Source organism: Mus caroli, chromosome 12, assembly GCF_900094665.2.
Source record: "Mus caroli chromosome 12, CAROLI_EIJ_v1.1, whole genome shotgun sequence".
In the NCBI taxonomy this organism is placed as follows: domain Eukaryota; kingdom Metazoa; phylum Chordata; class Mammalia; order Rodentia; family Muridae; genus Mus; species Mus caroli.
This window is the reverse complement of record NC_034581.1, coordinates 76,841,978-76,869,269: the sequence shown is the minus strand read 5'-3', so window position 1 is coordinate 76,869,269 and position 27,292 is coordinate 76,841,978. Positions and strand designations below refer to the sequence as shown.

At 46.5% G+C, this 27,292-nt stretch overlaps 1 protein-coding gene across 6 annotated transcripts in view; it reads right to left on the bottom strand.

The window, feature by feature from the left end:
• Positions 1–1,746: 1,746 nt before the first annotated feature.
• Positions 1,747–27,292, bottom strand: part of Sipa1l1 (signal induced proliferation associated 1 like 1) — a 273,590-nt gene continuing 248,044 nt past the window's right edge. For 5 of the 6 annotated variants that reach the window (XM_029484700.1, XM_029484698.1, XM_021178588.2 and 2 more), the window contains 8 exons: positions 26,027–26,469; positions 19,121–19,360; positions 18,262–18,427; positions 14,222–14,468; positions 11,238–11,384; positions 5,225–5,339; positions 2,670–2,754; positions 1,751–2,121 (listed from right to left, as the gene is read on the bottom strand). In XM_029484700.1, coding sequence (XP_029340560.1) covers positions 1,978–2,121; positions 2,670–2,754; positions 5,225–5,339; positions 11,238–11,384; positions 14,222–14,468; positions 18,262–18,427; positions 19,121–19,360; positions 26,027–26,469 — 1,587 coding nt within the window. In that variant the 3' untranslated portion in view covers positions 1,751–1,977. Of the gene's footprint in view, positions 2,122–2,669; positions 2,755–5,224; positions 5,340–11,237; positions 11,385–14,221; positions 14,469–18,261; positions 18,428–19,120; positions 19,361–26,026; positions 26,470–27,292 lie in introns of all 6 variants that reach the window. The other variant, XM_029484702.1, reaches the window with a different exon arrangement.

The window sequence follows — 27,292 nt, the reverse complement described above, 5'->3', positions numbered from 1 at the left end:
ACCCGTGAACAGGAGCGAAGAGGGCAAGGGAGGGGATTCTCTGCAGACCCGTGAACAGGAGCGAAGAGGGCAAGGGAGGGGATTCTCTGCAGACCTGTGAACAGGAGCGAAGATGCCCGTTACCTTCTGAAAAAGACCAGCCCTCCAGCATCCTCTCTACAGTGAACGGAGCTTGATGAGAAGATCAGGAAGCAAGGACCAGGGAGTTCCTGGGTGGTGTCTCAAGTGAAAAAAACCCGAGCAATAACCAATCCATTTTAAAAGAGCATTTAAAATGAATTTTATTGTTTGAATTTTACAAGTAGTCTTCTGAGACTTCAAACAAGAACTCTGTTGCAAAACTCTAATAAATAGCTTGCCCCAAGTCCCCCAAAGAAACAGGAAAACCAAATGAAAAGGAAACTCAGGAAGATAAGCAAGACTTCAGAATGCTTGGATGTTAGCAATATTTCTCATTTACAGAAAGACATCAGGCAATGTACAACCTCCTTCATGGACATTAGAGAGTTGACTATCATCTTTACAAAGCATTCCCAAATCCTCCTACTTTCTACCTCACGGTAGAAATGTTAACAGGGGAAAGAAAAAACCTCGGGGGGGGGGGAATCACAATCATTTGTGAAACTACAGCATAAAGAGGTGTGTGTGTGAGAGAGAGAGAGAGAGAGAGAGAGAGAGAGAGAGAGAGAGAGAGAGAGAGAGAAGAGAGAGAGGGAGAGAGAGAGGAGGAAGAGGAGGAAGGGGGATACATATTGCTTCAGGGATAGAAACCAGGGCAAGTGGTTTTCTAGTTTACAGCAGGGAACTTTTAGCACAACGCCAGTCAACACTGGCCAGCCCCATGTCTGTACAGCAGCAAGGGTTAGGGGCCCAGAACAGCCTGCATCACTAGACAGGAGGAACAGTGCAGGGATAATTTCTGCAGCAGAGTCCTTTGGATGGCATCAAAAGGATGCAGAAAATGCTGTGCATAAACTCTACACTGCGACATGCAGGTTCCAAAAGCCCATTTTGTTTTAGGCATTGCTCCAAACAGGCAAGGATTAAACTCACGGTTTAACATTCGCTGCTGTTAGCTTTTCCTAATTACAAACACTGGTTGAAGTCTTGCTTTGGTGAGAAAGATTTATTAGTCATTTTGAACAAGCTTTAAAAAGTTTGTTACATCTTTAAAAATCTCAAACAGAAACTATATATAGAGAGAGACTTTTGACCAAAATGTGTTTACAATGCAAACAGGTAAGATTTTCATTTGAGAAAATTCAGATGCCAATTAATGTTAGGAGCCAGGAAGGTGGAATAGGTTGATTTCTGATTTAGTAGGGTTCACTTAAGCCAAACAAAGTCTTAGGAAGGTACTGGGGTCAGTTCTTCTGGAGAAAGAAGGGACAAGATGCAAGGTCTGAAGGGTGAGTGGTGTGGCCCTGCTGGTTCCAGCAGACAGGATGCAGAGGGCAGAAGCTCCACCCAGACCACTTAGGGGCGGGGCCTTCCCTTAAAGTCCCTCTCACAGGCATTTTAGGGACAGAGGCAAGGAAAGGCCCCTCCCCACCCCCAAACAGTTAAAAAAGAAACTTCCTTCCTAGGAACACAGACATCTGTCAGGGGACAGGGAGCTTGGGGTACCTGAACCAGGTCAGCTGATGGAAGCAGAGACTGAGGGCCAGGGGCACTTGGGTCTGGGCCCAGCTTCTTTGTAAATACATAACAGAGAAAGATATTGTGCAAAAAATAAAGACATTCACATTTGAGCAGTTAAACTTTTATTTTACTTTTTTAAATTTTTATTTAATTTTTTGTTATTCTTTTCTAAAAAAGGCAGATAATGATTGTTGATCTGCAATTGTGCTGTGCACTGTCCAACATGAACAGGCTGGGACGCTGGGGACTCTGAAAATACTTTCCAAGGCGTGAATGGGTGCTTTAGGGGGCCCACATAGGGCAGCCTGTCCCTTTCTCGTTTCCCCTCAGCTGGCCCTAGCTCATGTCTATGGTGTTGAAGACCCACTCTGTGAACTTCTTCAGCTTGTCCGAGGCATTCTGGGACTCCTCCTGCAGCCTCAGGTTGTCCTCCCGCAAGTGCTCAACTTCCGCCTGCAGGTGGGCCTTGTCTTCTTTTTCCTGAAGGAGAAGCCAAGCACATGTGATCTAGGGGTGTGCACATATCTGGGCAAACCACCCAGCTCTCAGAAGCACACGTGATCTAGGGGTGCCACCACCTGCCCAGCTCTCAGAAGAAGCAGTTTTGATTCCCTTTTGGAGGTCCCTCCCCTCTCCCCAGTCTACTAAATGCCCACACACATCAGATCCAAGCCCAGGGGCTCCCAGAAAGCTGCCTTGATTAAGTCAAAGCCAATCAAGAATCACACATTCCAACTCTCCTGGCCTCCAAAGATAACAAGAACTACATGGGAACAGGAGGGGTCAAAGGCCAGGCCAGAGCCCAGAAAGGCCTGACTGAAGTTTAAGGTTTCCCACAAAGGGACTACATTTTCTGTACGTACAACAAGGAAGGTCTTTCACATCATGTGTGGCCATGGCACCAACATCTATTGCTGCCCTAAACACATGCGCAGCGAAACTGCATGTAAGCACCCAGGCACGTCTCCCTGACAGTTAAGGGCTCTGCTCCCACAGCAGGGCAGTCATCACTCACTGAGAGCATTTACCTTCTTCAAATCTTCTCGAAGCATTTTCAGCATACCTTCCAACTGGTCCACCTTAGAAGCCAGAGTGGGAGAGGAGTCCTTACTGCTGGGAAGGAGAGACAGAAGGCCATGCTGGCGGGCGCCTCCGTGGCTGCCGGTTTGGGTCCCCTCCCCCTTTTCTTTTTTTTATAAAATGTTTTTCAATGTCAAATTATTCAGCATGACAACTCAATGTGCATGTTTACTTTAAAAAGAGAAAATGATCTTAACAAGAGGCAATAGGGGTTTTAGTGATGGCCAATCAGCAGCTTCCTCTGTTAAAGAGGACAAAAGAGTTAGCAGTAATGTGTGAAAATGACCTTTGGTAGCACAGGAGGCATGTTAGCAGTCACATAGTCACACAGTGCACGGGATCTCAAGGTCTCTTCTAGGGTTTCCATAGGAGAACTACCAGTGTGTGTGTGTGTGTGTGTGTGTGTGTGTGTGTTGCGTTGCATGTGTATATAACTAATACAGGATCTGCACTGGGGCTGCCAGCACAGAGCAGATTTAGAGTTCCCAGAAAGCCTTGTGTCTACGCAGGCCATTGCAGCAACATACAATGCTCACACCTCAGCTAGTCTAAATGCTTAAATGTTGAGGAGACTCCATGTTTCAAAGCCTGTCAGTCTAAGCTTACCGTTTCAACTTCCTTTAGGACAGGGAAGCAGCTCTGTTAAAATGCTAAGCATGCCTTGCTAGCAGAACACCAAGTATGTGTGGTGGTCTTTGAGGATCACACAGCTGGGTGTTGCCATCCCCAGAACCCAATGCTGAGGACCTGTCAGGTTCCTCCCATCCTCTCACGACTGTGACCTGCCAACAGTTTCCTGGGGAAGTTCTAGTTATGCCATGTGCCCTTAAGACTCACAGAATAGAAAGCCAAGTCTTCTGTAGGGAAAGCACAGAGGACTCTTTGCAGAGCCAGAGATGTAACTCATGGTTGTCTTAGTCATGGAGTAAAAAGGATTCTTCAAAAGTCAAAGTTCAAGGTGGAATTCCCGACTCATAACAAAGTGTTACTGATCTCTTAATTTTGTGTTGCAATAGACTTCAAATCAAAATGCAGTTTGCTGAACACAGGGCCACTGGTGAGTGACACTGACTGTCAAGTGCCTCAGGCAAAACACTCCACAGTCAGCAGTGAGTGGATCATGAAGAGGAAGTGGTCAGCAGCAACCCACAGAGTGGTACCTAAGGTCAGATCAGGGCTAGGTCAAAGGACAAACATGCTGAACAGAACAGAAGCTGTGTGTATGGAAGGACTTGCCTCTCACAAAGCCCTGCAGGGTGCTGGCCCCCAAGGAAAGGAACCCTTGGGTGCTTACCTCAACCCCACAGGTCCTTTAGAATGAACCCAGTGCACCAGCAGTGTAGAAAGGTCTGCCGGGCCCATCTTCCCCTCACCCTAGGATCCACAATCAAGCTCTCTCCCTGGAAGGGTCTGACTCTCGTGTCTCAGTTCAGAGCACATGCCAGTGCAGCATGTTCTGGATTCTCCAAAGTTCTGAGTGGACAGCCACTCAGCTTAACTTAGTTGTCCCAATGGCAAGAGGATCTGCGACAGCTCTGTTACAATTAACAAGGAGCTAAGCTCACAGCCGTTCAGACTTGTTCAGAAGTCCTAAGCAGCAGCCCGCTGGTAGCTAGGCTCACCATCCCTGTTATTACCTGCCAGTCACAACTTCCCATAGGTATCTGATATAAATGTAGGTGTGAAATGCACCCATTTTATTGAGACAGGGTCTCAAAATGTAGCCTGGCTGGCCTTTAACTCCTGACCCTGCTGCCTCAGCCTCCAGAGTGTGGAACTACAGGCATGCACTACCACACTTGGCTTAGATACCTTGGCTCCTAACCATCCTCAGGACTTAGGGCAGGAGTTTCCAGTTGACTATCTGCGCACAGGTGTCATGGTGTGCTCCACAGCTGGCTGCTGGCACGCTAAGGAACACTTCATGTTCAGCCCACACCTCAACCACAGGAACTCAGGGGAAACAGGAACCTCAGCCTCTGCGCAGTGTAAGTCTCAGTCCAGGGTCATCACTGAGAGGCTCTCTGAGCTTCGGTTATTACTGTTTGCTTACAAACACTCCCAGCCAGCCTTGTGTCCTGTTTTCTGACACAGGCAAGCCGAGGCAGAATGCTGGAAGCTGAGCACACATGAGTACAGTCACAACATGGCCACAGTGGCAACTGAGAAAACCCGAAAACCAGACTGGAAGGATAACTCCAGTCTGAGTATTTGTGACCAAGGCTTTTTCTTACTTTACCTACACAGGTAAAGTAAGAAAAGCACAGGTGACTTATGACATTAAATAATAAAGAGTATTCATAATTGTATCCTTAAGCCATCAAGACCAGTTTAATTGTATTTCCAGTAGTCAGTTGTAAGGTGTTCTATCTAAAGCCAAGTGTCTGGCACGGCTGTTGAGCTTCCAGCTCATCAATGGCCTTCCATCTCCTCTTCATCACGTCTGTCACTACTGGAGGTGACACATGGTGTACATTCATGACCTCAGCACCGGGTGACCAACCTGCTGTAGGACTTCATCTGGACCAGGGCCTGCTCCTCCAGCTGGTCACTGTTGGAGGCCGCGCTCAGGGGGCGATGGTTTTCATCACTAGCAGCAAAAAATGAGGCTCTCTGGACTGGAAGAGAAGTGAGAAGTGTGAAGCACAGGACGCACTCCAGAGCTCTGTCCCGTGGTCATATGAATGGTTGGCCCACAGGGAGCATCACTGTTAGGAGGAAGTGTGTCACTGCGGGGGTGGGCTTTGGAGAGCTCCTCCTACCTCAGGCTCCACCCAGTGCAGAAGAGACACTCCTCCTAGCTGCCTGGAAGGCAGTCTCTTCCTGGCTACCTTCAGATCAAGATGTAGCTCCTCCAGCACCATGCCTGCTGGATGCTGCCATGCTTCCTACCATGATGATAATGGACTGAATCCCTGAACCTATAAGCCAGCCCCAATTAAATGTTGTTCCTTTCTAACAGTTGCCTTGGTCATGGGGTCTCTTAACAGCAATGGAAATCCTAAGACACACCTGTAAACTCAACCAGTGGTCTACAGGGGTGGTGAAGTTCAACCAACACACAGATATGTTTGGAATCTATAGTCTCTACCTGTCCCAGGGAGAGTCTATGCTCTTTCAGTTTAAGGGATGGTGACAGTCTAAGAGCCCCTTGAAAAGACAGTTGCTATGGATCCATTTCTAGTCCACTTCCCTGCCTATCAAGCAGTGCTCTAATGATGGCGTCTCCAGAAAGAGGCCTTGAGTCAAACTCTAGACCAAGAGATAAAGATAGAAGAGTCCTGAAAAGCTCAAATTACTAAGCCTCTTGAAACTTCTTAATGGATGCTTTCCCCAAGATGCCTGGCCACACTGGCAGGCTTTAGCACCATGTCCATACCAACTGTTTAGACATACCCCGGCTTAAAATTGTATGGAGACAGGCAGCAAACTGATAGCCAGGTTAGTACAGAGAAACTCTCTTGTGCAATATCTGGAAGCATCAATAAAATGCTGTTGGCCTATTAACTTAAAGGGAAATAGGAAGAGAGGATTCTGGGATGGAGTCAGCATAAGGAAGATTTGCCCTGAACTCTGAGGTCACATGAAACTGAAGGAGCAGTAGCTAGCCATTTGGTAGGACTTAGAATAAGCAGAGCCAAGAGCCAACAGCTATCACAAAGTGCTAGCTGAACAGCAGAGAGACATGGTGGATACTGGCTACAGACACGTGGAAACAGCAGGAAACGCTGAAAAGTTGACAGATGTGGTAGGAAACTGAGAAATCCTTAAGGAGAAAGTTACATATTAAAAGAAAATATTTCCTGTTAAAAAAAAGTTAATATTTCCTATGTTAAAAAATTTTTAACTCATTTGTTTAAAAAAACTTGGACCTGGGCTGGAGAGATGGCTCAGACTTAAGAGCACTGGCAGCTCTTCTAGAGGTCCTGAGTTCAATTCCCAGCAACCACATGGTGGCTCACAACCATCTATAATTAGATCTGGTGCCCTCTTCTGGGGTGCAGGCATACATGCATGCAGAATATTGCATATTAAATAAATCTTTAAAAGAAAAAAGACACAATTTATCAAAAAAAAAAAAAAAACTTGGACCCTATATAGTTTTGTTCTGATTATCAGCATGCAAATCAGTAATGGTTATGGTTGTCTTATCCTCCTTAGAAAGATCAGAATAAAACAGACTTAGATAAGGAGAAGACTGAAAGATGAAGGTTAGGCTCCAGGTCACAGAAGAGGTTAAAGGACTTTTTACATCAGAATAAAGAAAGAACCATCAAAAGCATCCAGTCTGGAACCCACAGTGACAGCAGAAAAGGAGTTCCAGGTAAGAACATCCACAGGGGCCTGAGGAACGAGAACGGCAGCCCATAGAGATGCAGTGCACAGAGATGCAGTGTTCTGAGTTGAGAATCCACATTCTGCTTTAATGATGCTACCTCAGAGCAGTGCCATGCAGCAGACTATGTGTAGAGTTGGAGAATTAAAGTATGTACATATGTTAATGCATCATAAAGTTGATTCGTAGTCAGGATTTCAGTTAAGACTTTTGCTTTAAGTTCTAGAAAGGCGGATTCTGAGATGGTACATTTATTAGAGGTGATGGCTATCTGGGAAATGCTTTATAGATTGAAGCCGATGATGCTTTGACATGTGTATCCATTAGAATACAACAAGTCGGGCTGGAGAGATGGCTCAGTGGTTAAGAGAACCGACTGCTCTTCTGAAGGTCCTGAGTTCAAATCCCAGCAACCACATGGTGGCTCACAACCATCTGTAATGAGATCTGACGCCCTCTCTGGTGCATCTGAAGACAGCTACAGTGTACTTAGATATGATAATAAATAAATCTTAAAAAAAAAAGAATACAACAAGTCTTTAGGTATTATGACATAAAAAATGTTACACATAATCTTCCAATTCAACAGGTCAAACAAGTATGGAGCGATCTACCCATACTTTAAGGGAAATGCTCATGGACCAGAAGGGGACATAATGCCAATGAAACGGATAGCACGGCTGCTGGAAAGCACGGGACTATAGAACAGACTAGTGCATTAGAGCAGTGTAAGAATGTCCTCATCTCAAAACGGAAGGCAGGAAATATGCTACGTTAGGGAAAAGAATATGCTCTTGCTTCAACAGAAGAAAAACTGTGGGTTCTTGCATAATTAATAAAAATCAGATTTGACAGGGGGAGACTCACTGAAGATCTTGGCTGCAGACAGGAAAAGAAATAAACCAAGTAAAATATATGCTAAACCCTCTACAGGGGCATAGCTCTAAGACTGTTGGAGACATGAAAATGCCTCCAGCTAAAACTTCACCAATGCATAGCCAATAAATCTTGTTGGCTACAAAATCTTCAAGACTTACCGTGCCATCTTTTCAAATGGCATAGATAGAAATTTATATTACAGTTTGGTTATACAATCTAAACTAACATAAAAAAGGCAGAAAGACCTTACCAGCTCAGAGAGCAGAGAATCATCTTTAACTGAATTATGCTCACTGTACATCCCTTAGCTAATGCAGAAATGCATCCTACCTTTAAAGGTTTCTATGTTTGCAGAGCAGAAGGACCAGACACCAAAGAAGATAAGACAAATAGTCCAGGTGATCTCACCTCAGACTCTGCCTCAATGCTGGCTCCTCAAGACCTGCATCAGGGACGATTCTGCAATGGCTAGTTAGATTGTCCAGAGTCAGAAAATGTTCCAGTCAGGACTTCATTAAGCCTGAATTTTCTCAGCATGCAAAGACTGGACAGCAAGGGCTACAACTTGCTTTCTTAAGACTGACCAGTACCCCCAATTTTAGGGGGCCCCCAAAAAGAAATTAATTCCCCAAACCAGCAGGAAGCAATTTTTAAGAGAGTGAATTTCCCATTTCTAAGAGGTGGAGTGGATGGTTTTGGTCTTTGAATGGATGATGGATGTTTATTGTCGTTTAAGGGGGTGCTTACAAATCGTTGTGGTCTTGGACTAAGAGGAAACAAAGAGGAAGGTTAGATTCAGGGGTTTCTTTTTCTCTCCTTTATCTTTTCTCTGCTATCTAGTGTTAGAGGGAGAAGGGATGAAAAAAATAAAAAAGGGGGACTAGGAATACAGGAAATAGCAGGAATAGAGGGTAGATTATTGCATCTAATGTAAACCATAGAGCTACTACTAGCCAAAAAATCTTACACTGTATAGATTTTTGCATATTAATACAAACTTAAGGTTATATTTGGTTACAACATACTATGTATCAATTATTTTTAATGTAATGTACCTGTGTAATCCTGAAAAATGCAATGTTAAGTTCTATGCCTTTAATCCCAGCACTTGGGAGGCAGAGGCAGGCGGATCTCTGAGTTTGAGGCCAGCCTGGTCTACAGAGTGAGTTCCAGGACAGTCAGGGCTATACAGAGAAACCCTGTCATGAAAAACAAACAAACAAAAAAAAACCAAAAAAAAAAAAAAAAAAAAAAAGCTGCTGTTACAAACTGTTTAGGATAATTTAGAAATGCAAGTTAATAGACAATTTAATTCATGGTCATGTTAAGTATAGAAATATGTTTTCAAGGTTGAACAGATAGTAAATAGCTAGAAAAAAAAAGCAACATTGCCATTCAGATATACTATAGTTAGATAAATGGTTTTCAAAAATGTCAAAGATCTATAGGATATGGCATTGAAAGCTATTTTATTAATATTTGTTGTTGTTGTTTTTGACAATGAGACAGGTCTGCTCCTGGCAGTGTCCTCATTTTACTGCAAAGATGCTGACATCAATGAAGCTCTTAGAGAGTTTGCTTCAATTGTGGTAAGCTACCACTGGCAAAGACACTGTCCTTGCTTCAGCAGCATAGTATGTTGTCCAAACTGAACAAACAAGACACAAGGAAGTCCACTGCCTCGCTTTTCAAGGACACTGTAGGCAAGTCTTTCATATTTCCTACTTCTGAGAAAATATGTTAAGACAGTCTGTGCCAGAGGCTGACGATGGATGCTCACCATTACAGAGTGATTCTGGGGGCCTGTAGAGGCAGCAACTTTTCCTGTCATGTCTATAGTTTTGTAAGTTGCTTGCCTGCACTTCCTGCATACTCAGCTATGTACATACAGACAGTAATAGTCTCAGAATTAAGCTTAGGTTTTTTGTTTGTTTGTTTTTTGTTTTTCTTCGAGACAGAGTTTCTCTGTGTAGCCCTGGCTGTCCTGAAACTCACTCTGTAGACCAGGCTGGCCTCCAACTCAGAAATCCACCTGCCTCTGCCTCCCAAGTGCTGGGATTAAAGGAGTGCACCACCACGCCTGGCTTAAGCTTAGGTTGTACAGTGTTTAAGAAGATGTTTTAGGTTAGTCATGCAAATTATGGTAGAAACTGATTTAGGTATAACTTTGAACCTACAAAACCAAGAGTGATAGAATACTTTCTCCAAGGTTGCCAAAAGCATATGGACTGGACACTGTGATTGTAAATCTTACCTGATAGTTCTCATAATTGTTATTATTATGTAACGTTTATTATTATAAGAGAAATCGTGTTTTATTGGACTGAAAAGAGAAAATGTAGAGAGAATTTCTTGTGCAGTGTATGGAAGCATCACCTGTCAATAAAATGCTGTTGGCCTACTAACTTCACAGGAAATAGGGAAGTTCCAGCACAGAGAGAAGATCCTGGGAGGCAAGATTCACCCCAAACTGAGGAAGACGGTCACATGACTCTGAGGGGGAGGTAACTAGCCATGTGGACTATTCTATTCCTGGACTAGGAATAGAACAAATGGGATAAATGAGTTACGAGCTAATGGGAACGACCCAAAGCTTTTAGCCTCTAGGCATGTATTCATAAAATAATTCAGTCTCAGAGTCATTATTTTGGGGAGTAAAGAGGCCAGCTGGAAAAGCTCACAGTTATAGGTTAGAGTCAGGGAGTTTCCATGAACTAAAGAAGGAAGGAAGGCAAACAAAGACAGCCATCACTATCCACGGTTGCTCTTTCTGAATTCTGTGGCCTAGTAAATCCATGGTCTAAACTGAAACCAGATGAAAGTCACTTTCGATTCGTCTGCGTAAGAGCGATAACTCTGCTGCCATGACATTATAAAGGACATCATAGCATCGAAAAAATTAGAAAGTATAATCTTGTACCAAAGCCACTCTTTCCTAAAGAACAGACAGTAGATAGCCGATGTCAACACACACTGCCTTCTGTTTAGTCCCTGGTTTCTATAGACCAGAGTATCATAGGGACTGCGACACTTACAAGCCACAGGAGTCTCATGAAGTTTGTAGAAAAGAAGCATCAGGATACATCTGAATGAATAAAATGCTCCCAGCCCAGCATCTGACCCAACTACAGCTCAGAGCCATGAGCTTTGGCTCTGGGTTCCAGATGTACACGTGAAGCACACTTACTGTCAGTGTGCCCAGGGTGGCAAACTGGTCAGACCTTATCATAAATCCTGGTACCCCGTGGCTTGGCCTTCAGGATTCTGATGGCTTATGTGGGTCGTTTGCAACCTCACTCACCCTCATAGGCTTTGGCGGCATCTACTAGGTTGGACCAGTCCAAATCTGAAGCTGCATCAGGCAGGGGCATCAGGCCAGGGTCAGGGATAGGCTGCCTTCGGGTCTCCTGGATGTCGGTGAGGGAGCTGTCCGAGGCAGAGAACTCTCCTACAGAGGAGAAAACAGGATAACATGTGTGACCACAGCAGATGCACCGAAGAACTTACTTATTTCCTGTTACCACAGTATAAGTGTAAGCCATGTGCAGATGGAATCAAGGTCTACTCCAGCAGGCCAGTAGTGGCCTTTAGTAGTGGCCTGAAGCTGACCTGGCTTCCTCCAGTTTCTTTGCATTTCAAAAATACTTCCCACCATCTCTCCTCCAAGTATGTGAGTCATAAGAAACTTATTGAGGCCATATGTAGGTCTGCTGTGGATGAATGGCCTGTTCTCAGTGGAACATGGGGGCAAGGCAGGTTAGCTCTAGTGGTCAGCTTCCCCTCACAGTGTCAAGAGTCATCAGGGGAGAAGAGGCCTAGTCTGATGGCAAACTGAACTGTGGTTATAGCCAAGAAATAACTATCAGAGGAGCAACAGGATTTCTTTCTATCTGGGCCATGAGCCAAGATCTGCCCCCAACTTCTGTGGGCTTTGTGCTTCGGAAGGTGAAGGACAAATGCATCCCTGACCCCTGTGCTCCATATCCCAGGGATGGATGGTCTACTCTCCATGGCTGGATGTAGTCAGGGAGTATGAATAGTAGACCAGATCACAGGGAGAGTGCTAAGTCTCTCACAGGAGCCAGCCTTGGAAGGGACTTTCAGTGGGCCATGGCATTATTCTCCACCCTGGAGGTTAGCACCTGCATGATGTTCTGATTAGCAACATCATAGCAATCAAATCCATCAACCATCTTTTCTATGGCAAAGGTTATTCACTGCAAACATTAAACCTCCAACAGCTGACAATGATTAAAAAAAAAAAAAAATCCTTGCTTTGAGTACCAAGGGCCACCTGGGCCACAAGAGGACATTCTGCTGCTGCTGAGGGTGGAGGCAGACAAGTGGGAAGCAGGGAGGTCTTTGAGTGGTGGCAGCCAGGATGGATATGGCGTAGTATGTAACTCCACGTGGGCACCCCTCAAATGTGCTGTAGCACTAAACCCCTGCAAACAGGGAGCTAAGCAAAACTCACTCCAAAGTGACGTGGCTCCAGAGATTACTTGCAAAGGAAGAGAGTTGTGCCTATGATGCCAGCCTGGTAATCCAGGGTGTATTTAGCTGTGCTAAGCGCAGCTGTGCTGTTAATGAACTTAACCCGAGCAAAGGCACTGAGTGCACGGACACCAACAAACTCTGCAAGACATCCATGGCTCCAAAAGGATGGAGGCATAACAGGTAATTCTGTGTGCCACTTAGAACCTTTCTGCCCTTCCATCCCTGATGCCCAGCCTCCATCTAGGGAAGGGAACAAAATGACCACATCTGTCTCCCACATACATTCCAGTGTAGACAGCAACCAAGGTTGCTGAGTATGGAACAGGCATCACCAGGGTGCCGCCTGGCTTCTAGCAGGAGATGATAGGAAGGGGCACAGCAGGGGCATGTGCCTCCCCTCTTCATGGCTCTCTGTGGGTCTGCTTCAGTGGGTCAATGACCCCAAGTGGATAACCCTCTAGGTGCTAGACCCACTCAGACACATGATCATGCTGCACACACAGGGGTGGGGACAGTACTTTTTATTGCTTGTGAAGGTTGAAGAAAAGTGCAGGGAAAGAAGAAAAGCTTTCAAGAAAGGCAGAATCACAGGAGTAAAGGGATTCGGGAGCACTGGCCCCAGCATGGAGGATGAAAGGTGAGAGTGTATGAGACCTCCACAGAGGGGCTTGTTCTACAGCAATGATTCGCAACGTGTGGGTTGCCACCCCTCTGGCAAACTTCTATCACCAAATATACTTAAAGCATGATTATGGCAGTAGCAAAATTATAGTTATGAGGCAGCAATGAAAAGAATTTTATGACTGGGGTCAGCAAAGCATAAGGAACTGTATTGAAGGGCTGCAGTTCTAGGAAGGGTGAGACCCGCTGCTCCAGTGTGGTGGCAGGGAGCAGTACTTCACACGTTAGCCATAGGTGGGTGGAGGAAGGAACAGAGGAAGATGGCTTGACCCTTGAGTAGTGAAGGAGCCTGATGTCCCGTGGCAGGACGGCAGGATGGAGATGTGGGAGAACTCTCATGCATGTGAGTGAGGGCTCAGGAAAGTGCAGCCTTCCTTGAGCTTTAGAAGACACAGCTCGAGCAAAGGGGAAAAAAACAAGGGTCTGATTTACACCACTGCTTCAGCAGATTTCACAGAAGGGAAAAGTCAGAGAGAAATCTGGTTATAATGGTGCGCACAGCAAAGGGTCAGGCATGAGATGTGGTGCTGTGTCTATTGGATTCAGCATGGTGAGACCTGGAGTGGATTTGGGCAGACAGAGGAAAGAAAAACATTTAAGTCTAAAGTTCCAGAACATGGCCGTTATAAGACAGGGATCTAGTTAGGCCACAAAGTAAGCCAACACATATGACCAAAGGCTAGGTTCTAGAGGTGTCAGGATCCCTAATTCTCGTCCTGGAGGATCTCCTGCTGACTGGCTGGAGTAGTGAGTGAATGAGCCAGGCAGCCTGAGGGCAGCAGAGCACGCATCTCTAGGAAACCACTAATCTCACTTAGCTTCATTTGCCCAACGCTATTTCAGCAGCTAGGACATCTGACAAGAACACCAATCCCCAGACCATTCTCTCAAAGTCAATTCAGCAGGTCTTGGGTGAGGTCCAGTGATCCGTGACAAGCAATGCTGAGGTGACCAGTGGTCTGTTATTACAGGAGGGAGGAGGGACTGAGAGATGAAGCAGAGGTAGAAATTCCTTTCAACTACCCCCTAAGAAAACGAATGGCCAGTTGTCATACTGGGCCATGGGCCCTGCACAAGATTGCCAAGCTGCAACTGCAGGACACTTACCATGCAACGACTTCATTCCCAACGTGTAAGATGGCCTCCTCAGTGGAAGTGACTTGGGGAGAGATGGGTAGGTACTGCTGAAGAGGACATCGTTGGGCAGGGCTTGGTCTAGAAGCGAAGCCCTGGAGGTGAAGAAATGCTCCCTCTGGCTGCTGTAAATGCTCTCATCTGACAGAGTCCTGTGCAGGGCCCGCCGGGAGGTAGGGGTGGTGGGGAACGGGGACTGCGGGGAGGACAGTGCATGGAACTGAAAAACAAGACAGGCTGGAGTCAGGGGCTTAGGTCACAGAATGAGACCAAGGTTGGGTGGGTGAAGCAGTGACATGAGCTCGGCCAGTCTTAGAGCTCCGTCCAGTCCTACATCCCAGGGGGAGAGAAGCTGTACTCACAATCGATCTGGAGGAGATTGATTTATCATGTTTTAACCGTGGTTTATCAATGTTATGTGGTAATGAATAACAAGATAAAATGATTTTTTGTTTGCTTTTGAGATGGCACTATTTTACTATGTAACGCTGGCTAATCTGGAATTCAAGAGATCACTTGTCTGATTAAAAGTATGCACCAGTACCCCTAGTCTTAAATATATACTTTACTTGAAGGCCACGTCTTTGACCGGATCTTATAACATTCCAGGGCTAGACTCCTCAGCCATAAATGTGGGCAAAGCACCTGCCTGGATCACTGCCATTGCTCAACAAAATGCACCTGCCAGGAGGCTAGAAAACGAAGAGGGGGTTCCTGGGAACAGCCAAGGAACAGGGATAGGGAGCCTCAGCAGCTTGCTGGATGACAGGCAGTGTAACTGCTGGGCAACTGGGAAACGATCATCAAAATGCAGACACTTAAGACTGGAGGGAAGGCTCAGCAGTTAAAAGCACTGGCACTCTTGCAAAAGACCAAAGTTCAGTTCTCAGCACCCACACGGCAGCTCATAACCATATGTGACTCCAGTTGCAAGGTATCTGACACCCTCTTCTGGCTTAGGCATCAATGTGCTGCCCAGACAAGTGTGCAGTCAGAGCACTAATACACAGAAACGTAAGCCTTAACCAGCAGCAACATGAGCACATACTGGTGGCTCTCAATACTATCTCTCAAAGTAGACAAGCTTCATTAATTTTGAAGGTAATTATCATTTTTAAAATGTTATTTATTGTGTGATGTATGTGTGTGGCCACATATACCACTGACAAATGTGTAGAGGTCAAAAGGCAATTCGGTGGCCTTGGTTCTCCTCCTCCACTGTTAGATGGGACTAAATTCCACCCTCAGGCTTGCAGGGCAAGTCCTTTCACCATCTGCCAGCCCATGGAGGTGACTTTTTCCTTTGTTGAGACAGAGCTCTCTTCAGCCTAGGCTGATCTGTTTCTGCCTCCCACATGCTGGGATTAAAGACATGCCCACCATGCTGCTTTAGCTATGCTGGCTTTAAGGTGTCCAGTGAGCCTGAGGGTTGTACGGAGGAGAAACGGGGCCCACTCCTATTTGCGTTTGGGAACTATGAGCAGTCCCCTGCACAGCACACGGTAGTAGCTGGTATGGAATCCTGACCCAGGGAGGCAGGGCAGGGAGGCAGGGCAGCTGAGGATGGTCCTGCCTGGTGCCCCCTGTCCCTTGAGACACAGCAGCATCTAGTCTTGTCAAAAGCTGTCAGCACACGCCTCACCTCAAGTCCTCAGGCTTTAGGGTAAACAAGCCCGCCAAGTGCCTGCTGTGTAAATTACCCAGGGCTGCCAGCCCTGGAGAAAGATGCTCACAGCTGGGTGTTGTCAGCCCTGGATTTCAGAGAGCACACACACAGATGCAACATGTTCTCAGAGTGTGCCCCAAGGAGCCCAAAGGGTTTCTCACATAGCTTACTGCTAGGGTGAGACCTTCCTCTCCTACCACAGAAGTTTAGTTCTACACAGTGAGCTATCATGGATGATTTTACTTGGAAAATACATGGGGAGGTGTCTGAACTTTAAAACTATTGAGCCATTTGGAGACCCCTGATTCTCCAATTTGATCACAGCCCAGCAGAGGAGGTTTCTTGTCCTGCCGGCAGTGAGCAGACCTCCTTCACTTCATGCTGTCCCGCAGACTGACCATTTCCCACTGCCCTGGTTGCCAGTGACAGAGTCAGCAGCACTCACAATACCTTTTCCTACACATCAGCAGTGCATAGAGTCCCCTGCTCTGGGCCACCCGACTGAGAAGGAGGACAGAGCGCTGCCTGAAGCAGACAAGGCAATCCATTCTGCCAGTGAGGTGTGTGCTGCAGCTCCATCAGTATTCTCAAAGCAAAGCACTGGCTAACCTAGCTCTACAGCAGAAGAGTGGGGACAGACAGCTCATAGGATAGGAAGCCCATCATGCATGTGAGTGGACGCCAAGTCTCTAGCCCAGAAATGGCTCTCCTAGGTCTCTTCTTGAAGCTTGTTGCTGGCCTGAAGCCCTGAGCCAGGACTGGTCTGGGAGGTTTCCCAAGGGACTACTAGCCTCCCTAGAAGCCATGATCATTTACAGGCTACCAGGAGATACAGTAGGGCTACTTAGCTGAACTAATCTGAAACAAAAGCAGCTCAAGAAAGATGGACTGGAGGGGGAAACAGCACATTGCCATGGCTGCTCCAGTCTTCTGCTGCAATGCTCAGAGCCTGCAGAAGCACTATCTTTGCATATCGTATCCTATCAGTAGTCACAACAAGAGAAAGTTCACCCTGATTCAAATAGCAATGCTAAAGTAACTCATTTCAGACACAGACGCCAAGGCCTGGAGTAAGGGAAGACAGACATTGGCCTTCAATTATTCCCACTGCATGAGCAGAGCCAAGGAACAGAAGCTCCAAGCTCACCCCTCCCCATCCCCTGCCAAAAATGTTCAAGTAAGACTTAGAGGAAAGATTCCTTCCGGGGCAAGTTTTAGTATCTTCTAACCTCAAAGAGTACATCTAAAATAATTTTTATACTGAAACTGGGACTTCAAAGTTTTAATTTGTCACTTTGGGTTCTGATGGATAAGTTTCAAGCACCATCTTCCTCAAGGTTGCCAAGGGAACCGTTTGTTCCCTGGATGATGATTCAGAACTGCTAAGTGCTGGCTCCCGAAACAGAAGTGACAGAAATCAGAAGCGGCCATATCCACAGCCATAAATCATGTTCATAAGCCATTTCCTTCTCAGCAATCTCCAGAGGCCCCAGGGAACATGTAATTCCTGTGCATGCTGACTTTTCCGCTTAGGGCACATGCTCTATCTATGTGGGTGGTGCGCGCGCGCGCGCACACACACACACACACACATACATGTATACAGAAAAGCCCAAGGGACGCAGAAGCAAGGCCACTCCCGAGCAGGGCTCTCTCTGATCGCAGTAGAGGTTGGGGTGTGGGAAGGATTCTGAAACAAGCTTTCTAGTCACCCTAAACATCATTCACCTCAGAAGTTAAAGGGAACAAAACCCACAGAGTTCACCACCATGATCTTCCTGGAAGGGCCCAGGAGAAGGCTGGCCGCTGACAAACCGCACACAAATGCTGAGCAAGCATTTGTGGGGCTGGAGAGGAAGACTTGGCTCTAGGGAAGGGGCACACAGTTAGGATTCTGAGGGAGAAAAGAGGCATTGAGTATAGAGACCCATGAGCTTGTCCAGGAGGCAGTTCCCTTGATTCACACATGGAAAGCGCTATTACCTGTGGTCAGCAGAGTGGGGGCACAGAGACCACGAGGCAAATCTGACACATGTGAGAAATGTAAGAAAAGGACCTTACAGACAGAAGGCAGATGGGAGACCACATGCAACATGTTCTGGCTGACAAGGGAACCACAGGTGTGTCATTACTGAGTCCTGGAGGTGATGCCACTTCAGTGTGGACTCAGAATAGGACCCACTAGAAGAGAGAGCCAGGGAAGGGCAGGCTAACAGGCCACCAAAGAGCTGTGACTACAGAGACAGAACACTCAACACGGAGAGTGAAGGGTCCCCCCAACACCCTCAGTCCTACACCCCATCATGCCCAGCTTTTCTCTGCCATTACCCCACACCCTGCCTTCTACCTTGAAATTCTTCTGGGATTCGGGAGTTGGGCTCTCAAGGTCGATGAGTTTCTTTAGATCTTCCTCAATGGTGGACTTGGAGGTCGGCTTTGGGGATGCCCGCAGGTCCCTGGTTGAGGCTCGAAGCCTAGTGTGGGCTATCTCATTGCCATCACTCTGATGTCGCCTGGGGAGAGGGGGTGGAAATGAGGTCAGCAGGGTTGGCTCAGGGGGCTGTGACAGATGAGACAAAGGGTCTGACTCCTATTTACATCAGAGTCCACTGAGGTCAGGGCTTGTTAGATAAGCAGAGTCAATGTGAACTGAGAATAAAGTGGGAGGAGTAATTCACTCTTCTATAGGACACTGCCCTGTTTGGCCAGCAGTAGCAGCAGACTCCAACAGAGTGATCCCCAGAGCCACCTTTATACAATGGCAGTCAAACGACAGGAATAGACCATGGAGAAGCCCTTTGTCCTCCAAGTCCTACTGGCCCAGAGAAGAAGCAGTCTACAGAAAGGCTGTTACTGACAGAGCATTGGAGACTCAGTTATCCCAAAGGCTGATTCAAACACCTTTCCTAGGCTAAAGACCTCAGAGCGAGATGTTTGCAGTACATCTTACTCAAGCAATGAAGCAGAGAAGTAACTTAAAAAAAGTTACTCAGCAAATAAAATCTCCAAGGGAGAGTGGAGAAATGTGATCAGAATATATTATATGAAAAATACTTTTTTGTTAATTTAAAACAAGAAAATCCCTCCATAAGCAATTCCCTCCAACCCCAACATCGCAGCCCAGGATCACTGGCAATAAGAGACTGCCCAGTTCTTTCTGTGCACAGAGAAAACCCACCACTAAGTAGCAGGAGAGGATCTCTTACTTTCGTGTGTCCATAAATCCCACGGAGTTAATGGTTCCTTCTGGCTTTTTCCATCCAATCAGATATTTGCTAGTGGCGCCCTGGCGAGGGTAGAAAGTCCTAGGTCCAGAGGAGGATGAGGAAGAGGAGGAAAAGGACGGTGCGAGCTGGGAGGATGCGGTGGGGTGAAGCTCCTCTTTGGGTGAACTTCTGGCACTGGAGAATACCACTGGGCTGGCAGAGTGTCGGGAGCTCATGGTACTGTGGAGAAGCAGGACAGAGACGGTGACTATAGTGTCTACGGCCATGTCAGTTGTGGGGTGGTGTCCAAGGTGGAGGTGAAGGTCAGGTGAGAGAAAAATGAACTTTGAAGAAATGATTAAAAGGGATGGTCAGCTGGTCTGCCTGTTCTCGTCCTGTAATTTAAATGTCTGCACGTTAAGTTAAAAGCAAGAGGGGCACTTTCAGACACACTGGCCCACTGAAGTCCGGGAGGGGCCAGGGATAGGACAAGGAGCAGTAAAAGTCTCAGTGTCTGCCTGTATGACCACATCAGATCTGGGGGTCATGATGATGCTAAGACCAGGCTAAAGACTAGAGGAAGATGAAGTCAGGGACACAGCAATCCTTGACATCCCAGGCCAAGGGCCCGCTTATATCTGTGTCCCTATAGCATCAGCATGCATGCGGACTCAAAAGCTTACTCACCATAAGATAAGTGCTAAGCCTGGAAAAAGGCAGATTTTTCAAGGTTGGGGAGTTGCGCTTATATCAGCTACCCACATGCAGGATAACCACACTTCCTTCTATGGTCCCTCAGGGTCATGTCCACACTATGAGCCCTGCTGAGTTCTGCTTAGGAACAATCTAAGGTCAGGTGGCTCCTACAGCAGACGTACAGTTGCATTCCTCAGAGAGGCACTTCTATTGTCCAAAACAAGTCATCCTGACTGAACAGGTATTAAAGTATCTGTAGTGATATGCAGCTGGGACAAAGGTACCACTCAGCAATGGGAGAAGATGACAAGGGGGAACAAGTGTTGGGGTGTTCACAAACTCTATCTAGGAAACTTTTCTGCAACTCTGAAACTATCACAGTATTTTAAAGTGTTACAGTAGAAACAAAACCCAGATGCGATTGGCTGAGACAGAATCTACTGGTGGAAACGAAGCTCTACTGGTCAGACCCGCCTTTCGTTTCTAAACAGACCTGCAGATTTTGAGCCACAATCTGGAAGAACATTTTGTACAACAGGCAAGAGTCTTGTTAGTATTTAAGAATCCGCTACCAGATTTGGAGAAGGATTGTGGAAGGCTCCACTGGAGAGCTTCCAGTGTGAACGCGGCCCTATTTATTACTTCAGAACACAAAGAACCTTCTTCTTCATTTTTATAACGAACTCAGAAGAGCTGGGCCCAAACTTGGAAAAATAGAATAAACAATTACTAGTCTTACCATAAACATTTCCCCCAAGTACTAGTCCAGCTAGAGATGGAATACACATCTGCAAGGGCTACACAAATGAAAAGCGATGCACCCTTACCGCTGACAAACATTCCGTCTAGTTGCTTTTAAAATTAAGAAGGGCTGGAGAGATCCTCAGTAGTTAAGAGCATGAACTGCTCTCTCGGAGGACCAGAGTTTGGTTCCCAGCGGCGTACCTGAACCTGATGCTCCAAGAGAGCCACTGTCCTCTTCCTGCCCTTGAGGGCATCAGGACATGCCCCACCCCTACACATCACATATAATTTTACAAGAAAAAGTATGTCTTAAGGAAAGGGGCATGTAAGACTGTTTCCTAGATATGGCATATCAAATCAGTAAGGACAAAACAACAGCAGATCGTTGTTTTACAAATCATTCCGTCATGTTTAATTTTTATTGTAGGAGGTCATTACATCTATGAATGATGCTTCTGCATCCTTTGTGTACCCTCACCAGGATACCTGATTAATTGATCACTGAATCTAATTATTCATTCTACCTGAATATGGTGGCTACTACTCGGTGTGAAATGCCAGCACACTTATGCTTACTAATGGTTATAATCAGACAGCCACATTAAGAACTGATATCTGGTACCAAACAGAAACAAATGGCCTGTCTTTCCCCTTAGTGTGTATAACCCCTAACAGCAAAAGCCGAGACTTTACCCAGGACACATCCAAAACACGCACTTCAGAAGGGTTCTAATCCCAGAGGTGCTAGGACCAGAGCTGAGTCAGTGTCTACAGATACGGCAGAAATCTCCCCTTCAGGACGCAGCTCATTTGAGAACCACGGCTTGAATCCAGGTGACTTGCTCGCACTGCTCTAACTTGGTCAAATCCCCACTTCCCACCTGCCCAGATCAAGACTTGAAGCCATGGATACCATGTGTCTGAAGCAAAACCGTGGTCCCCGCAGGAGCTGCTATCAGTGACCGTGGTCCCCACAGGAGCTGCTATCAGTGCAGAGCTGAGGGCTCATCTCACATTTTCTTGAGTCAAAGGAAGCTGGGTTTTGAAACATTTTAAAAGGGTTCTCCCATTTCCTAGAACTAAAAACTGCTACCTGAACCTATACACTTTCTAAAATGGCCTGTCTCTTCCTTTCCTATATAATTCCAGCCCAGACTCTGGGGAGCTCCTTGAAGGGGCCTATGACCACCTCAAGGTAGCAGAGTCACATACTTCACCAAGAGACTCTGGGAGTTTTAATTATACTACAGTCAATGACAAGTTGGCAGATCTGTGCTTAAGGGGAGCCAAGACAGCTGGGCTGTTTCCTTATCCTGGAGAACTCTTGTTAATTCATTATGCTGTGATTCTGTCTTACCCACAGTGCCTTGAATCTCTTCCTAAGAATGGTGTAAGGTAATGAGCCAATAATATGAATCAAAAAGGGAAGAGAAGCAGACCCACTGGGGTGACAGGTGCAGGCATCAGTTCCATTTCTACTACATGAAAAGCCAGGTTTAACTGTGAGCACAGCCAAATCAGATCACCGAGAATCCAGCCAGGATGTCCTCAGACTCGGTGACTTCAGTTTTCATCTATACTCTAGGATAATTCCCCTTCCCTGAAAAATAGGACAGCTTTGGAGTCTTTAAGAAGAAAGAGAGGACACACATGTATCACTGCACACAAAAATAAAAGGGTAACATGGTAGCCAGACCTGCGCCAACCTGACCTGACAGACTTCACATCTGGACTCATGGTTTGAGCAGCAGGCTGGCCACTTTACATGTGCCTTTACAGAAGAAACACTGCTAAGGTGGCTGCAGCTTTGCAGGGTGGGAGAGCACAGTTGTCACCAGTCAAGTTTCCAGGTATCGCTCCTGTGCGCTTGCTGCCCTTCTAAATGTGCGTATCACCAGAGACCATTCTTTCCTGTGTAGCAGCAACTGCTGTCTGACCAGAAGGGATGCCTGCAGCCATCACTATTTGGCCTTGGCATGAGAACTTAGGGTTTTGTCTTACCCTGTGAAGGACAGTATTTTCAGAGAGGGAAAAAGCAGCAATCAGTCACCTGTTGAATGGTTGTGACAAAATCTGGGCAAAGGCTGGATGCTGACCTATGAGCAAAGAGGGCAGCTGACAGGGTTTCCTGGGATAGGCTGTGTGAATAACAAGTCTCTGGGTGACAGGTAATGGGGGATAATGATGAAGCACGACTCCTCCCACTGTGTTTTCCACCACCAGTTCCGTGATTCTGGAGGCATCAGGAGACACAAGTGCTAGAACACTGGGGAGATAAGCAATCGAGGGCTCGGGGTTACACTGGCGGGAACAGAGCAAGCGCAGCAAGGGCAGCGGCTCCTTCCCAGGAAGCAAGTTTCTGCTAAGCAGGAAGCATGCACATTCAGCCTGGAGAAGGAGCGGCTAGCTGGGGTGCAGAGCACCGTGGGCACAGGACAAGAACCTGCAACACCTAACTATGTAAATAAGGAGCCGACAAGATGCCGTGAACATGAACATAGTTTTTTGTTTGTTTTGTTTTGTTGTTTTGTTTTTTTGAGACAGGGTTTCTCCGTGTAGCCTTGGCTGTTCTGGAACTCTCCCTGTAGACCAGGCTGGACTCACACACAGAAATCTGTCTGCCTCTCCCTGGGATTAAAGGTGTAAACTATACCATCTGGCAAAGACAGAGAAACCTGTCTCAACACCCCACCCTCCAAAAAAGTATTAATGTTTTTACATGAATATATTAAACTTAATGTTACCTTCACCTCTCCTGCTTGCCATAAATCTTTTCTTTTTTTGTTTTGAGTGAATCATTTTAAGATACAAACAGGAAAGGACAATTATAAAAAGAATAAAAATTAAAGTCTAGGGTGCAAATTCTCTACCCTCCATAGCAAGTTATCTGTAGCAATGACTTCTCTTAATAACATTCAAATATAACATCCCTATGTAATTAGCAACCTGCGTTAATGCAGTTCTCAAGGGATGCCACAAAAAACCTGCACAGTCATCAACAGGGAGACTGGAGGACAGAGGGGAAGGCCCAACCTAGCCAGAAATATGCAGGGTAACTTAATCACTGTAATTTAAGTTTTGTCACCATGTCCCAGGTACAAGTTCTTTTATGCACTGTCAAGAGATCGCCACATTAATTGCTGTTCCTGTCTTCTGAGGACACACACACTCTAATTTGCTGTGGTTTCAGCTTCCCAGGGAATGCACATTTGGTGGCTGAGTCCTCTTCCTCCAGAAAGGGGAGGTTGCTCAGCTCTGATTATCCAGCTCACTCTGCCAAAACCAACAGGCCTAAGTCACAAAGTGTGCCTCTTTACTGGAGTCTAGAAACTAGTGTGACTCAAGCCTCCGGTGGGTGGGGAGTCCTGCCACCCTCCTGAAAGACCACATTCTTCTCTACTAAGCTTGACTTCCAACAGCACAGTATTTCTAAGCAATGACTTCAGTGATTCCACATGGCCTGTCTGAAGCAGAAAATGCAGATAATCCTTTTGGAGGCCCTGGCAGCTGTGGTCAGCACATCTGGACAATGAAAACCCAGATGCCTGATTCCAGGAGGGGTTGGGGAGAGGCTGGGGTGGGTGCAGACCCTTGGATCTGTCAGCAGCACAGCCTTAGTATCTTATGTGTTAGCGTTAGGGTCCAGCTCTTTCTGATCTTGCTCTGTGGTTACACCATTCTAGACAATCCCTCCTAACTCCCTGCTGCTGCCTCAGGTTAGACCCAGGATCTCTCTCAGGTGGACTACTGTCATTAGGAAAAGGGCCCCTTCTAAAATGAGCAACTACAACCAAAGAAATGGGAATCTAGGTTTGTAGAAACTGGTCCGTTCTGAATCACATGCTGAGGGAGGGTGTGGTCTACTGAATGTGATGGAGGGTCACAACAGAAGCAGCCAGGAGGTTGGGAATGTTATCCAGTCTATACTGATAACAGCATTTGGGGCCCACCTTTCTGTCCTACTTTTCTAAGCACACCCCTTACCCCAAATGAACCAGACACTCTGGCTTCTAAACTGTTAAGACAACAGGATTCTGGGTATTCACGATTCTGAGACCACTTTCTCAAGGTCATTGCTGCTTGAGGGCCATGGCGTTTCCAGACTATGGTCATTTTAAGATCTCCTAGCAACATCCGAAGCCACACCCACAAAGTCTCACCAACATGACCACGTTTAGGATGACACCAACACACATGCCATCTGCACGGGGAAACGCCCATGAGGCCTCAGTCCTACACAAGGCACTGCAGGCAAGCAAAGCAGGGAGCAGCAAAGGTGGCTCTCCAGGAAGAGCACAGCAGCTGGCTGTCCCATGACAATGGTCAGTCCTGAAAACATAAATGCGAGGAACACTATGTGGAATGCATACGTATATACACATATGCACGGAATAACAACTAATGAAAAAGGAGTTCATGGGTTTGGAGGAGAGGGGAGGGATCCGAGAGGGCTTGGAGGCAGGACAGAGAAGGGAGAAGGGTATCTAAAAACAATCTTAAGACAACAATAGGCTGTGCAGTGGAGGTAACAGATTAAGTACAGCCTATGAAGTACATCCAATACACACAGCGCTGACCACGGAAAGAAGAGACACTTAAAACCTACTCTGCACGACCAGAGACATGACAGAAAACTGAGCGCCACACTGACTGGCTAGGGACAATGAAGGTCAATGTCTTCCCAGCAGGGTGATCTGTGGTTTACTAGCAGATTCTATACATGACTTCTCGTTCGCAAAACATCAAAACTGCACTGCTCTTCTCTGCCATTTTTCTGTAAGGCAGCCAGTTTAGACAGTCACATCCTAACCAGCAACTCAGAACGGTGAGTGAAAGGCAAAAGGGAGGTGAGCTGAGATGCAGAAGGTTAGAGCAGAAATGAACCGTTTCCTCGCCAAGTCAGGGAGGCCTAGCGCACTTTGGATTTAGGGGAATGAAAAGCAGGGTTTATCTTGCTAGTGGTGTGTGCCCACGGATGCTGGAGAAGGTGTGTTTCCTCATGTGGAAGGGGCAAGTTGAATTTCAGCTATGCCTTTTGATGGGCATCTCTACCATCAGCATGTCACTGTCCAGAGCCAGGAATGGAAACAGGGGTACGTGGTGAGCTGGGCACCAAGGAAAAGCTGGGGAAAGACTACATTGTTTAAAATACAGTCAAGAATTTCAAGTGTCTTCTAAAGACTGTAGCACTCTATATTCATTATATATCAGTGCTGAAAATCAGAATTAGAAAACGAATTCTAGAATTCAATTAGGAAAATAATAAAAAAAACTTTACAATGAATATATTTGCAAAAGTTTCTCCCAATGTGAAATAATGCATTAAGATTACTGAAGTATTTTGCTTAGAAATAAATGACATAAAAACACACACACACACACACACACACAAAATCAACGCCCCAAGAAGGTCAGTGCACACTGCAGTGGGTTGGTGGGGAACCCTGAGAGCGGGCAGAGGCTTACCTAGTGTGAGACGCAGCATCGTTTATGCTGAAGGTGCTGTTCTCCCTGCTCAGCGGGCTTGACCCGCCCTGGCTCTTGCTGTGGATGTCCAGGCTCAGGGAGGACTCTGCTTTCCTGTCCATGCCGTGGCCCTCAGTCTCTAAGGTCCGATCTGCCAAGGAAAGCACTTCACTGGAGCTGTGCCACAGGGGAGCCACTTTTTCTTTGCCTGGCCCTGAACGAGGTGAGGACGTGGAGGCCCCCAGGGAGGCTGTGCTGCCATGGCTGGGGCCGTAGGAGGCGGTGTCAATCCCGCTGTCGGCAGACGTGCCCTGTAGGTAGTTGTAGCTGTTGAGGTCGGACTCCGTGCGGTCCCCGTCATACCACTTCTCGTCACTGTGTGCACTCGAGGCGTTGCTGGAGAGCGTGTTGCTGCTGGAGTGGCTGGAGTAGTGGCTGTCAGACTGCAACAAAAGCAAGGGTTACCCATGTGCAGGGGTCACACCTTCAACACCAACAAAGAATCACAGCGGTGGCACTCTGGCATGGCAGAGCTCTCCTAACAAGTTAAAGTAACATAAGAGCTCTTGGTATAGCACCAGGACTGGCAGGCAGCAATGGCATCCATAGCAGAGACGATGCATGTCCGCCAAGAAAACATTTTCTATTACTTCACTTAGGCCAATGTAACAACACAATGACATGGAGATTAGATTACTTCAGCCAGGAAAAATATAAGTGGTCATTGATATCGTCCAAAAGATACTACTACTAAAGAGAAAGCGTGCTAGAGTCTAAAAGGCAGAATCCATGGTTAACTAAGTCTGAACTCTTGTGATCCCTGATCAGCACCTGCTTAGAAACAGCTTTTCATCTACTGCTGAGAGTATCTACACAGAGATGCCGAGATAACTCCACTGGCAGCTGGGGTTGGCGCAGGCCTCATCCATAAATGGTGCTGAGACAACTGGATATTCACATGGACAAAAGAAGAAAAGGGAGGGGGAGTGGAATCCTTACTGTAGGGGAAGACTCTGAAGACCTAAATGTACAAGTCAAACTTTTAAAACATGAGACAAACAAAAGGCACAAGTCTCTGTGACCATGGATTACAGCATGGTTTCCTAGGTGGGACACCACAGGGCAAGAAACGGAAGGAAAAGCAAAACAAACAAACATATGTAAACTTAGTTTTATCAAAAACTACAGGCTTCTGTGTTTCAAGAAGTGCAATTAAAAATGGAATGATCGGGGGCTGGTGAGATGGCTCAGTGGGTAAGAGCACCC